Here is a 14,089-nt window from a genome sequence, read left to right on the forward strand (position 1 = left end):
GTCGGGAAAATAGTTAAAGCAAATTAATGTTTTAGACCGACCTTTTTTTAAAAAGGCCTCCTTTCTAAAAATAATATCTTCCTGACTGATAAGTAAGCAGGGGAGTTTTCGGGAAAATAGTTAAAGCAAATTAATGTTTGTTCAAATACCTAGCTAACATCAACCTGACTGCAAATAGGGACCAGAGAAGTCTTAAAAACACAACACTGAAGTTCCCTATTATGCCTTTAAATTTTCCAAGAAAGAAGAAATTCAGATATCTACTGGGTATAACCCTCAGTATTACCACAGGCTATGTATGTGCCTGTGCCATTTTAGAAAAGTAGTCATTAATATCCAAGAGGACCAGAAGCAGCAGTTTGATAAAAGGTTACAGTTAGTTTGTTTCCATCCATTTGCACTTCAAGATCACACAGTGCAGGTTTGCAGAGAAGTTTGGTGTGCACTTAGGACTTGACAGTAAGGATGGGAGCCCCCTCTTGCCCTAGAGATAATGCAGGGGGATTTGTTTTTCGGTGGAATGTGTAAGATGCTTTGCTCCTCTCTCTGCATCCAAGTGTTAATGTGGGCAGGTACTATGTAGTAATTACTATCTAGAAATTCCCACCCCAGATTACCTCACAGAAGTAGTGTAAACTACTTATAGCAGCGAGTGTGTAACATAGGATGAGAGGCTTTGTTATAGATGATTGATTACAGCAGATAGACTTTTTCTTCAGATTTTCCCCTACCTTCTTGAAGGTATCTTCAAGTGGTCAGTCGAATGAATCACAGTTACACATAACAGACATCGGGTAAAATGCATTGAAAACAATCAAACTTGCCTTCACTTTCCTGGCTGACACCTGGGAAGGATTTATTCACAACTCCACATCCCTTTGTTACGCTGATGTCATCAACAGCTACAGTAGCGTTTGTTGTAAGGATGGTAGCTCGTAAAATAATCTTTGAAGACAACAAAGTAAATTAGCTCATTAAAGCATAATAAAAACACACAGGTGTATATATATCCCTTTACAATTTACTACATCTGCTCAGGAGGTAAATACCATCTACAGCCAACTCTGAATACCAGCCAGCAAAAACTACAATTGAGATTTGATCAAAGTCAGAAATTTACTCTTCAACCATCAAAGCCGTAACTACCTTTACTTACAGAAAGTGAAGCAAGCCAGATAACCTTGTTTCAATCTAAAATGATAAAAGCCATCACTACTTGAATGACCATAAGGATACGTTTGTAAATACAAGGAAATATTCAGGAGATAATAAAGGAAAGTTCAGTTGTAACTTGCCAATAATGAGAGTTGAACGACCTCTCTTTTAGACCATTTTATAGATGAGTCATAAACTGGAATTTTGATCTGCTGAGTCATTATTGACCTCTCTTTTAGACCATTTTATAGATGGGTCATAAACTGAAGAGACCAAAACTGGAATTTTGATCTGCTGAGTCATTATATTTGAGTCGCTGGTTCCCTTAACAGCTCCCTTTTAATTTTTAGTAAAGTGGAACAGTCTGAGACTATGTAAAAATAAAATGAAACTCAAAAACCGCTAATTGTTTCTGTGATCAATGCTGCAAATCGAAGTATCTGCAGTTCTGCCTTTAGCCAACATAATTAGGCCCTCACTCTGATCAGCAGTTTTTATAGCAAGTTCATTTTATAAAAGCTACTCTGCTATTGCTACTTGATTTCTATTACAAAAAGGTGATTCTCATATATACAATACCAAAACAACGGTGATCTTCTTTCATAGCTACATCTGTTGAAAGAGATAAATGTCTGGGTTTTTTAATGTATAAGCATTAAAGAATAGAAGTTCTCTTTTTATATTCAATTATGAAAGTAAATTAATTCTACTGGCCATATTAGAGCAACCTTTTGAAAGCAATGTACATGCAATTTCTAATTACCTGAAAAGTTAAGTCGTCAGCTGCACTTTCTATGGGTATATTCACTTTTGTCCACTGCATTTCAGGCATTGTTGAAATGTCACGCAGTTTTTCCAAACTTCCATCTGATGCAGTTCTCTTAAAGACAGAAAGCTGGGAATCCTGAGATAACCAGTACCAAAATCTTACCTGTTGAAAGAGTTTTTAATGAAGCACTTTAAAAACTGTATCACCAATCTACAATAAATTCAGTGCCAAGTCATATACGTACGTTATAACAGAATAACACAACAGGTCTAAACACAGTCTTGGCATAAAAGGAGGAGATGTATGAAACTATGGCATGTTGAGGAGCAGTATTATGTCCAAAGATAAAGCCATAATTAAAAGTAAAGCTTATTTTTAAAACTTACTTTTAACTTCTATCTCTCAACTTATGCAGACCAACTGATATGACCTCCCTTAACTTTTTTTAGCTTAGTAAGGACTTAGAAACGTCTCAAGATTATTTTCCTTCCCCAATATTTCCTTCCCCATACTTCATAAGTATGTTAATCTCAGAAGTGCAACAGTCAAGGTGCTTATATGAAAGAAACCTTCTGATCCTCTATTTCCACAAGCAACACGACTGAAAATTATCTGAAGACAGATGTTTAAAATAATCTATTGATCTCCTGAAACAAGTGGACTGACAAATATATGGAAAGGAAGAACAACAACTGTAGGTGGATGAGGCTACAAAAATCTGCTTGCCAAGCAGAAAAAAAACCACCAGAAAACAGTGAGAACTCCAGTTCACTATACTTCCCTTGTAATACAAAGTAAACCTGATGCACTTAATTTTATATATTAAAGTAGTCCCCAGACAAAAACTGCAGGGAAAAAAAAAAGATTTTCAAAGACTAATTTTTTTTCATTCCCATGAGTCCTTCATGCTTCTTTACATAGCAAAAGTCTAAAATTTCTTCAACTGCAGACTCTCCACTTCCCTGCAAAACCCTTGAATAATACTCAAATCTTCATGAAGGTAAAAGAGAAGCTGTAAAAAATAGCTTTTTCCACCCAGTTCTCTACCCATCTTCATACGATCTCACACTGTGAATCTTGGATCATCACAGCACAGAGAGAAAGTTTCCTTTTATTTTTCAGTGTTATATCAACTTTTCAACAGAGTTTAAGAATACAGACCATTTTGGGCTAGTAGCCAAATGAAAAGGTTTTTTTGCAAGAAAATAATGAATACAAGAACACCCATCTTTAGCCTCAGGACAAACACAGATGCTGTGTTAGCCACCTCTCAGTTAGACATGAAACAATTAAAGTATTTTATTTGAGCAAGATAGCTGACACAAGAGGCTCTGCAGGTTGTGGTAAAGCGTTATATTAGGGATTGTAACAGGCAAAACAGCCTGAGGGCGGTGGTGTAATTTTTACTTAATTTAGTTTACTGTGAATCAAAACCAAAACCTTCTAATCACTGTTTGGACTACTGAGAAAAAAAAGGAAAAAGAAAACAAACACTTAAACACACACTCGAGCAAACACCTTTCCTCCCACTTACCCAGTCCAGTTTAAATAAAACTGGATTTAGCCTATCCTCTTCCCAGTTTTCACTTCCCTATTTTTTTGTTGCAGGTTATACTCAGTCTTGCCCAATTCCTTGGAGCTGGAGGCTGGGCATGTGATCAACAGGGTTTTTTTCTGATGCTCCCTACAAGTTCCCCTCCTTCACACACTGCTGCTTATTCTTCTTGCTCTGTGGGGTTTTTTCTGCTCCCTACAAGTTCCCCTCCTCCACACACTGCTGCTTATTCTTCTTGCTCTGTTCCAGCTCAGGGCTTTAACGGGCCACAGTCCCTCTGGGGTGTCCCCGCTCCAACATGTGTCACCCACGGCCACAGTCTCTTGGGGGTGTCCATGTCCCACCATGGGTCACCCACAGCTGCAGTCCTCTCAGAGCCGTACCACCTCCAGCATGGACAACTTCCTTCCATGGGTGCATCTCCACCTTTCCTCCTTGTTTGCCCCCAAGACATTGTTTTTATAAAATTTATTTATTTATAACCTTCAAGGAAAGTAGTAGTTTAAGAGTAACCAGACGCTGAGAGGAGTCTTTCTTCAATAAATTATCATATTAGCATCTTTGTTAAATCTGTGTCTGTAAAATGTGCATTTTGCACACATTTACTAAGGGTGTAGCACACCCTTAGTGTGACAAGGGAGTTGAAGAACAGGATTGATGAATTTGAGAACTCCTTACACTCAAATCATTGACTAATAATCTGAAAATCATCATGCATATGGATTCACTACCACTTCTGGACCTGAACTTAATCCATAAAACTGGCACATTCACCTAAGACACAACATCTGCTGTATCTTTTTTGCTTGTGTTACATAGAGCCAGGTAGACCAGTGGTTACTGGTGGAAATATTCTTGTTACAAGACACTCTTACTTTTTCATGTCTTCTGGCTTCAAGGCTGATGGACTCGGTCCCTTAATTTCCCATAGTGTTTCTTCCCTTCCACCCCCCCTCAAGAAAATCATGTATTATATAAAATTATCTCAAGACTTAATTATAAATTGAAATGCTTTCACATAACTTTTTTTTTCCTCTCACCAGAAAGCTTAAGGAATACAAAGCAGCAGGTATACAAACACTTTTCAAAATGAGTTGTTTGAAGAACTATGCCCTAAACAATCTAGAAGTAAGGTCTATGTTTATAAAACAGCTTTTCAAAAAAATTTGTTTTCATTACATAAGAAATAAAATTACCCTCCCTTGCTATGTCTATATGTCCTACTTTATAATGACTGCTCTGTCCATTAAAGAGCTGTAAACAGAGGGCTGGGACTAGAAATTTACTTCTACAACTCCAAAACTTAAGCTAAATGAACATGTTTCTTAGCTGACGTGTAGAATGACTCAGCTACAAGAAGCTGCAGAGAGAAGTTACTTCTAAGCTTCAATTAGCCAGTAAGGCACAATATAAAACTGTTATCCCTCAACTCCAACTTACTTTCTCTCTTTTTCAAACAACTGGAGCCAAAGAACTTGTAAAGCTATTAATAAACATAGATGCCTTTATGTAGATCCTTTTATCCTCTCAGTGGGACATCCAACAGAGGGCAACATCTCACATTTATACGCAGGGAGCATAACACACCAATACACATCCTAATGAGCAACTCCTACTCCTTGCTTTTTCCCAGAAATAAAAGTCTGCAGGGAAAACGTGGCAGAAAGCCAGGCTTCCAGCCTTCAGAAACATTCTCTTTTCAGACATGTATAGCTGGATAAGAATTTGCTCTAGTTTTTGTTGAGTCTGGGAACTTCAAATACATTCAACACATGCATACTCAAAATAAGTAGTTTATTTTCTGACTTTGAACTAGAGAAATGTATGTGCATCCCTGCTGCATTTGTATTTGTTTTTAATGCAGACCAAACTCTGCAATAGATCTAACCAGACTGATTCATCGATTCACACACCAGTTGTGCCCAGTTCACTTTGAGGGATTCCAAGATAAATTAATCTGAATTTGGAAGGTCCTTATCTACTCGGTATCAAAGTCTACAAAAGAGATATGGAATTGCCTGAATGAATCCACTGTGTGTACAAAGGCTGTTGGTTTCCCAGGAATAATGCAACACCCAGGGCTCCGATGGGATGCTGAGAGACCTTCTGTGTTCCCAGCAGCAGCATTTTGTCTAATTTCATTCTGTATCTATTTAATTTCGGATTCTTTACAACACTAAGAAGCCACGTGAAGATTAAAAACTGAGAGTGTGCATTAAGTGACAGCAAGGTGGTGTTCTTAAATTGTTAAGAGAATTCTTAACCAGCTGAGATCTGGTGACTCATCAGCGTGCAGATTCTGTGTCAGCTACAGTCTCAAGTAAAACAGATTTATCTAAGCCAACATTTGTTTCAGGTCCCTTACACTAGAAAAAGACTAAGAAGCCTAGCTCCTGTTGCAATAAAATTCTGCTATTTGTTGGGCCTTCTAAATGCAGTTCCTCCACACGTTGTTTTTGGAAAAAGCTTTAAGTGAAATTACAGTTTCTATTCTACATTGAGTCTGAAAGATTAAGCAACCAGCCTAAATTTTATTTTGTTTCTTTAAAGCCTCTTTTTGCCACTGGACACAATAAAATTATTTTGGCAAGCTCTCCCTCCTTTACTTCTCTGTGTCTTAAATCAGGAGGCACTATGAGGTAACAGAAAAAACATAACACCATAACTACACTAACCAGCATGGCATAAGCTTTGAAAAGTTACAGAATAGAAAACCAAAAAAAAAGCTTCAGAAAAAAGAAAACAAACAAACAAACAAAAACTTATAAAATGCTGCAGCATCTATTCACTTTATTTGGTGGCCAAAAGGATAAATAAAAATAGTTAGGAATTTTTTCTTTCATTATGTTCTTTAATAATATAGTTATGTATATTTAATATATTTCTTCAAATTTTGTTATAAAAATACGTATTTTATTAAGAATTACAACATTCTTGTTATAAAACCGTATTTTCATTTTTCATCTAAGACTGTTCTACTTTTTAGCCATTCTGACCCATTTTTTTCCAGGTAGCCTTCCAGTTTCTCAGATCAACCACTGCTCTGGCTGGTTGCATCCACATTCCTCTACAGAATCACAAGACATTTGACAAAAAAAAAACCCCACTCCAAGGTAAACTCTCCAGTACTGTGCTCATCAGCTCAAGGCGTATCATCTTGAAACCACCAATTGAAATTTAGTATGTTTCTGGAGCACAGTAGTTAATTCTCTCTGGCCACATCAACATAATTAATCTACATAGACACTTCAGACTACAGGTCTCCTGTTATGGGACACTAGATGTGTGAGTCTTTCCTGCCTACATATGACAGTGTGTGACTCTTGGCCAGTTTTTTTGCTCAAAAGGCTGCTTTGAGTGAGAGTGGATGTGACCCTGACGTTGTTGTCTGGCTTGGTTTCTCACAGTGTACAAAAATCTGAAGCAAAGTCTTAAATCTGAGTTACCTGGTGGATGCTTTAGAAAGAATAATAATCAGATACAAAAATTTGGCAAATTTCCTCCCAAAGGACTAGTCTTTGACTCCTTCCACTGGTATTGCAATGGAGCCAGTTTTTCAGCAGCAATACTTACAGCATGACGAATACCAGATCTGCACATGGGGTGAGTGATAGCTTAAAAAAAGGTGGGGACAGTTCATATCAATCTGTTACCTGACAGCAGGAAGGCCCAGGGGACAGCTTGAAAAGCAAAGGGCTCCCCAGATGAGACATGGCCATCTTTGTGTTCATCTGATGTGAGCCACTGAAGTAAAGGAATGCTCCTGTAAACAAAAATCAAAGAAATATAAGAAATATGTCCTGTTCCAATGGCAAATACCTCCCTTAGAGAGGTAACTATGTCCTCTATGAGGCACATATAGCTTATTTATAAATTTAAACAAACAAAACAGCTTTGACATCAGTTCAGTCTGTGGATAACGAGGAGGGCCTTGTGACAGGCTGCGACAACCAATGTCTACGCAGGCAGAGACAAAACAGAACTGCTAAACACTCCTTCCTCTTTCCTCCACAGTAAAATTAACATGACTGAATCCAAGGGGAAGGAAAAAATGATATTTGGGCAGCCATTGCTAAGGTGCTAAGGCCACCCTGTCACGGTGCCTGCAAGCACTTCAGCCTGAGGAAGTAAATAACGGAGCCCTGCAAAGGGAGTTCAGATGTTGCTTCTCTGAGGGCATTGCTGTGCAGACCCGCTGGATGGATTTTTTCTCATCTGCCCTTTTTAGGAAAAACTGTAAGACCTCCATCCTCCAAACACTACAGCTACCTCCCATCCCCTCCGCATGGGCTGGGGAGAGCACGGGGAGCGCAGGAGCGGCAACACAGAGCGGCCTGGAGATCAAACAGCATAGATCTCAGCTGGGATCCCTAAAGGACACGTTTTAATTGGCTTAAATAATGGTTCAAACAGAATTTAGAACAAAAATTAATTTCCTTTAGGGTACAGTATTCATTGTGAGCGCGGCCCAGCCGGTTTTGAGCACGCTAACAACGTTGCAAGACCATGGGAGCCAATGGAATGAGCTACATTTTCTCATGGGGTCCACAGACTTGACATTGTTGTCTGCGCTAGTGGGGATGAAAGCTTAATTAAAGATCTAATCTAAACTCTGGCAAACGAACTGCCTTTGGATTTGAACTACAGCAGATGTGCTTCAGACAAAGGTAGGGAAGGATAAACATCTTCAAGGGGCCCTAAAGCAGCATATTTTGAATGCCGTCAGTGCTGCCTTCGCTGAATACTGAGACTTTTTCATGAAAGTCTATGCAAAGCAGCACTAAAGGCTCAGTCTTGTTTGCGCATTGATATTACACATATTGCCTTACATCTTGGAAAATCAGCTATTGTGCTGCCACAGTCATACTCCGTAGCCATTTATTTCCCATGGATACATAATGAAGCAGAGGGTTAAGTCCAGCCCCACGTGAATAATCGCATCACTTCAGCCAGGCTGGCACAAAGAGGTGACATTACAGCTCCCTGCACAAACCTCTCCGCGGCACGAGGGAAGCTCCCCTCATTGGGATGCAAGAGGACTTCAAAGGATCCTCTTTTAATTTGCAGCTGAGGCTCTACAGCAGCCTTGTGAAGATCTTCATTAATCAAAATTTACTGCTGCCCTCCCCAGGAGAGAAGAGAGATGAACACTGTGGTATCACAGTGGGGAGAGACCTTATTAAGTGAGGGGAGACCTTATTGCTCTCTCCAACTCCCTGAAAGGAGGGTGTAGAGAGGTGGGGGGCGGTCTCTTCTCTCAAGTCACAGGCGACAGGACAAGAGGAAATGGCCTCAAGTTGCACCAGGGGAGGTTCAGGCTGGATATTAGGAAACATTTTTTCACTGAAAGGGTCATCAGCCATTGGAATGGGCTGCCCAGGGAGGTGGTTGAGGCACCATCCCTGGAGGTGTTCAAAAGACGGGTTGATGTAGTGCTGGGAGGGATGGTTTAGTGATGATGCTCCTTGTTTGTTGTGTGGGTGTCTATTTTTGTCAGTTAGGTTGACGGTTGGACAAGATGATCTTTAAGGTCCCTTCCAACCTAGAAGATTCTGTGATTCTGTGATCAGAGGCAACCGTTGCGACCTGAAGGACCTCGATCTAAGGTTGGCAAAAAAAACGTGCTCAAAATCTGGAAGCCTAATTCCAAAGCTGTAATGTGGCTGCAGCAGGCACAGTGATAGATTGGCACAAAACCACATCAGAAAGACCTTTGCACTAGCTGATGTGGGGAAGGCATCATTATGGGGTTTGAGAGGTTCCACATGGTAACCTCAAGATCTGCTTGAGGCTTCAACTCGCAGCAACATATAAAGATGAGAACCTGACTTGTAATGACTCAGGTACGGAAGCAGCTTAAGTGCAGCAGCACACAGTTCCACGCGGGCTAATTTAACATGGTGCTTAGAGCAGATGTTTCTACCAGCACCCTTCATTATTACCACATTACACCTCAGGTCTCAGCAGCACCTAAAATAGCCCACGTGGGAAAGAGACAGGCATATCAGTGCCCTTCTCTGGAGCTGAGAGAGTTCAGGAGCTGTGACACAGTAATGTTAGCAGACAATACAGTGATGCAGATCCAACACCACTCCAGAGAGACAATAAAATTAAATATCAAATAGTTGCTGAGAAAGTGAATAGTAACTTTGGTGCACTTCATCACTTGGGGACCAAAGGAAAGAAAGGCATATGATTATGCAGTTAGAATTATTATATAGCTTGCACACACATACTCACACCCCACTAGGGTGAATTTTAATCCTGGAATTCCTCTACCTTTGAATGCTTGAGGTGGAACACCTAATATTTCATATTCCTCTAATGTGAACATATGAGAGAAGTGTGGAGAGAAGTAGCTGTAAGAGGATACAAATCATTAAAAAAATTTAAGCTAAGGGGGTATTGAACTGTAAACCCAGATTTTAAAGTAATCTAATCTCCACTGGAAGCAGTATAATAGATAAATTTTAAAAAACTGAAGTAACAAATATTTACCAATATTATTTGACAATGACGAACATGCTAGGCAATTTTAGTTTTATACATTATGCTGTAATAACACTTTCATTTTGGAAAAATACTTTAAAACAATCCTCTACTGGAATAAACTTTTTCCAGCTGAATGCATTTTATAGCAACTATGGGCTAAAAGAAGAACAACTGTTCAAAGGATATTACATTCACTGTATTTTTCCCCAGACAAAACTTATTAATTTACCTGCACTCTGCAAAAAAGCTGCAGTCATATTTTTTCCAAATATTTTCAAGAATGGCACCTGTGTGAATACGTGGTACAAATATGCTTATGATATGTGTGAACAAAGTTAGCTATGTCAGTTCATAGAATCATAGAATCATTGAGGTTGGAAGAGACCCTTGGGATCATCGAGTCCAACCATCTCCCCTACTCTACAAAGTCCTCCCCTACACCATATCCCTCAGTACCCCATCTAAACGTCCCTTAAACACAGCCAGGGATGGTGACTCCACCCCCTCCCTGGGCAGCCTGTTCCAATGCCCCACCACTCTCTCTGTGAAAAATTCCTTCCTAATGTTCAGTCTAATGTTCAGTTCAAAGGTCAGTATCTCAAAAAAAATAAGGCTGCAGGAAGCCTCATACGTCATTGGTTGTCCCAGCAGAAAATGAAGGTTACAAAGGCATAGTAACCAAATCACAGCTAAAAAAAGAGCCCAAAAAAATAAGGCTGCAGGAAGTCTCATACCTCATTGGATGTCCCAGCAGAAAAAGAAGGTTACAAAGGTATAGTAACCAAATCACAGCTAAAAAAAGAGCATCCCCAAAAGACCAGCCTTCTGTAACATGTTACCTATACTACATGCATACTATTTCAAACCAGTTCCTATTATCAGTCTGTCACCATTTACAAGTACAAATACTCCACCTCTTATCAGTTTCTGTAACATGTTACCTGTATTACATGCATACTACGTAGCACCCATTTCAAACCAGTTTCTATTATCAGTCTGTCACCGTTTACAAGTACAAATACTCCACCTCTTATCACAGAAGGACAAAAATAATAAAAGAAATCTCACCATGTCCACTATTAGTTGTATGAGCTCTGCCAGGGAGTCTCTTTTTGAGGGGAGCCTGTTCCTTCATTATGTTCCAGTCAGCGTCAGCTCGGCTTAGGGGCTTCCATCCACAGAGGTCAGTCTCGAAATCACACATAGTGTAATTAGCTGCTGTAAGAAGAACAACAATAAAAGATCCTCAAGTTAAATTCAATGCAACAGTTTAATATCGAAACTATGACTGGTTTGTATTTGGGTGTACAGAGAGTCTTAAAGAAGCGCTGGTGCGTTTCACCGAAATCCAGGTTATTCAGATGGATGAAAAGTTCTAGAGTGCAGGTAAGAGGTCAGGCAGGCCCTTTTCAGTCCAACTCAGAACAATCAGAACTCAGAAGGAAATCCCCTATGAGAAAATAATCTATATCATATTAAATATGAGACCTGTACATAGACTGCTGATAGATTATGAAAGCAATATTATATATTTTTAACAGGTGAATTTTACTGGAAAGTTAATTATGGATGTGTGGAAAAAAAAAATCAAATTTATTTAGTGCTTTAAATATACCGAAAGTAAAGATGAATTAAGCTTCCACTTAATTTACTTTTGAAAATGAGATTTATGAATTATTTAGGTCTCCTAGAGGTTTTTATTGCAAAGTAAAAGACCGTTTTCTGCATTAGTATGGATTAGGCCAACTTAAACTGTATAACAATCTCACATATTCTTTCATTTCTTGAGTGAGTAATTATTTTGATAAGAAAATAGTATAATCTAAGAGTTTTCTTTCCTAGTGCAGAACAGTTTCACAAAGTGCTATACTCAGCTCTTTGGGTCACTTACCACAATTGTAAAAATTGGTTTTGAACTATATCTGGCACTTCCCAAATGTCATGGCACATTTATCCTACCATATCAGCCTCGGACATGATTATACATACTACTCCAATTTTCAGATTGTACAAAACCAAAATTAAATGCTGAAGCACCACGGTAGTAAAGGTACCAGTAATTCTGGTAAATTCCCAGTTCATTTGTTGAAACTTCAGTCAAATCTGAACACAATTATAAAGGTAGGAAGAACGTTCATGGTGGTGTGCTTTTGATTTTTTTTTTTGTGGGGTGTATGGGAATAAAAAAACCATGTGGCTCCAGTTTAGTAAATGTGATAACATTCACCATGCTTTTCATTGCCCCTGTGTTTTTGAAATTACAAGTTTTATAGAAACATCCAGTCATGCAGAGCCACTGGGCCAGAGTCACTTACCAAGCCGTATGCAGTTTCTGGAAATCATACTTCATTTTTAAAAGTATTAATATGTTAGGGAACAGCTAGGCTATAAATGTGAGTTAAACCCTATTGTCCGAGTTAACAGTTTCACTTAAATGTTATCCCTACTTAATTCTGAAAACTTAAGGGGTGCTTGTAAATGTTTAATCAAGCTTGAAAAAAAAGCTCCACATTTTGGCTGAAACCCAAATCCAAGTAAGACAGTTTCTCAGTTATATTTTTATTGCTCACACAATAATAATCTCCGAGAAACGCTCCTTTCCCATCAAAATAGTGCATAATTTTTATTATTCACAGCATTTTTCTACATATTTTTTGAACCTTCAAGAGATTATAGGGAAAGTTTCACTATCTATAGTTGGAAAATAAATGCCTGCACAACCTATATTGTTCGCGAACTCATAATGCAGTTATGCAAGTTAAACAGACAGCAAAGCCTATTTCTGGTTTATTATGTCCTTTCCTACTGCACCTCTTACCATCAGAGCTTATGTGTTTTATTTCAGTGGGAAGATTTCACTGGATTCAAACTGCAGAAAGATTTTCCATATTCTTAAAACAAAACCAGTTAATTCTCATTTTTGAAGATTCATCAATTTATAATTCAGAAAAATAGAAAGGAAATTAGAAAGAAGTCAACAGCCTGCATTCATTTTAGTAACAAGCCAAGTCTGAAATTTTATTTTTTTTTCATATGAGTATACCAGTATATCTCAACCAGTATATCTCCTGTTTTAAGGAGGTTTCTAATTAAGTTATATGGAAGGTGATGCTCTTTCAGAAAGAGCTCTAGGAAGTTCCACCCCACAATCATTTTGAATCTACATGAATGCTGATGAGTAGGTAATTGCCAGAAACACTACTGTATCAAAGTGTGGTATCACTTGAAAATAGCAAGTACTTCTTAGACTTCTTGCCAAGTATGTAGGATTGCTAGCTACAGATTCATTTGTGATGTTTTATATGTACTGTGTATGTTACATATAAATAATATATAACAGTATTAAATATAGTGCTTTAAATATTTGTTATTTGGCATGGCATTTCGTGCAGAACTTCCTTTATATTAGGCAGGAAATGAAGTATGAAAGGGGTTTTTTTAATCCTTTAACTGATCTAAGTACTGTATGCCACTTTCTCTGTTTTGCATATATTAACTAGGTTTCGATAACTTATTATCAGTCACTGTGAAATAAGAAATCTGGAAGTGATCTCAAATAATTGGTGTCAAAGAAGATAATGAAAATGTAGAATTGAATACTAAAAACGTTAATTTCACAATTTGTCACATCATTAGATTCATTGATTTCAAAAAAAACTACTCAAAGGTGGTTACTCATGCGTGTACCTGTTTCCGAGTCAAGTTCCTAATTTCTCAAAACTTTAAATTTCATTTACTTAAATATATAATTATGTAAGTGGGCAGAGATTAAATAGAAAGTTTAAGAATAATTTTAAAACATATATGTATTTGCTCTTATAATAAATTACGGTATTATAAGACCATTCGTGCCAAATTAACATGAGGAAAGAGAAACATTGTTTTTTCCTTCCCCATTATAACGAAGCAAAGAAAATCTTCAAAGAAGAGGGAAATGCTTCACATTGCTGAGTAAGAGCTGGCTGCCTTTGTTTTCATTCAGTGTGGAGATCTGTCAGCTCTTTCAGGACATGAGAGTCAAAGGAAAATACTGATGATGTGTCCAAGGACAGATGCTAAAATACCTAAAAGAATAGAGACTAAAATATGCAGTATTGTACCAGGTAGGAATTTATACT

At 38.1% G+C, this 14,089-nt stretch overlaps 1 protein-coding gene across 1 annotated transcript in view; it reads right to left on the reverse strand.

Moving 5' to 3' along the window:
• MALRD1 (MAM and LDL receptor class A domain containing 1) overlaps nt 1–14,089 on the reverse strand; it is a 279,653-nt gene that overhangs the window by 219,105 nt on the left and 46,459 nt on the right. Inside the window, exons 11-14 of the mRNA XM_014945933.1 lie at nt 11,040–11,186; nt 7,133–7,242; nt 1,919–2,086; nt 825–945 (exon numbers count right to left, since the gene is read on the reverse strand). Coding sequence (XP_014801419.1) covers nt 825–945; nt 1,919–2,086; nt 7,133–7,242; nt 11,040–11,186 — 546 coding nt within the window. The remainder of the gene's footprint in view (nt 1–824; nt 946–1,918; nt 2,087–7,132; nt 7,243–11,039; nt 11,187–14,089) is intronic.

Source organism: Calidris pugnax, unplaced genomic scaffold (assembly GCF_001431845.1).
Source record: "Calidris pugnax isolate Ruff unplaced genomic scaffold, ASM143184v1 scaffold19, whole genome shotgun sequence".
NCBI classification, from domain to species: domain Eukaryota; kingdom Metazoa; phylum Chordata; class Aves; order Charadriiformes; family Scolopacidae; genus Calidris; species Calidris pugnax.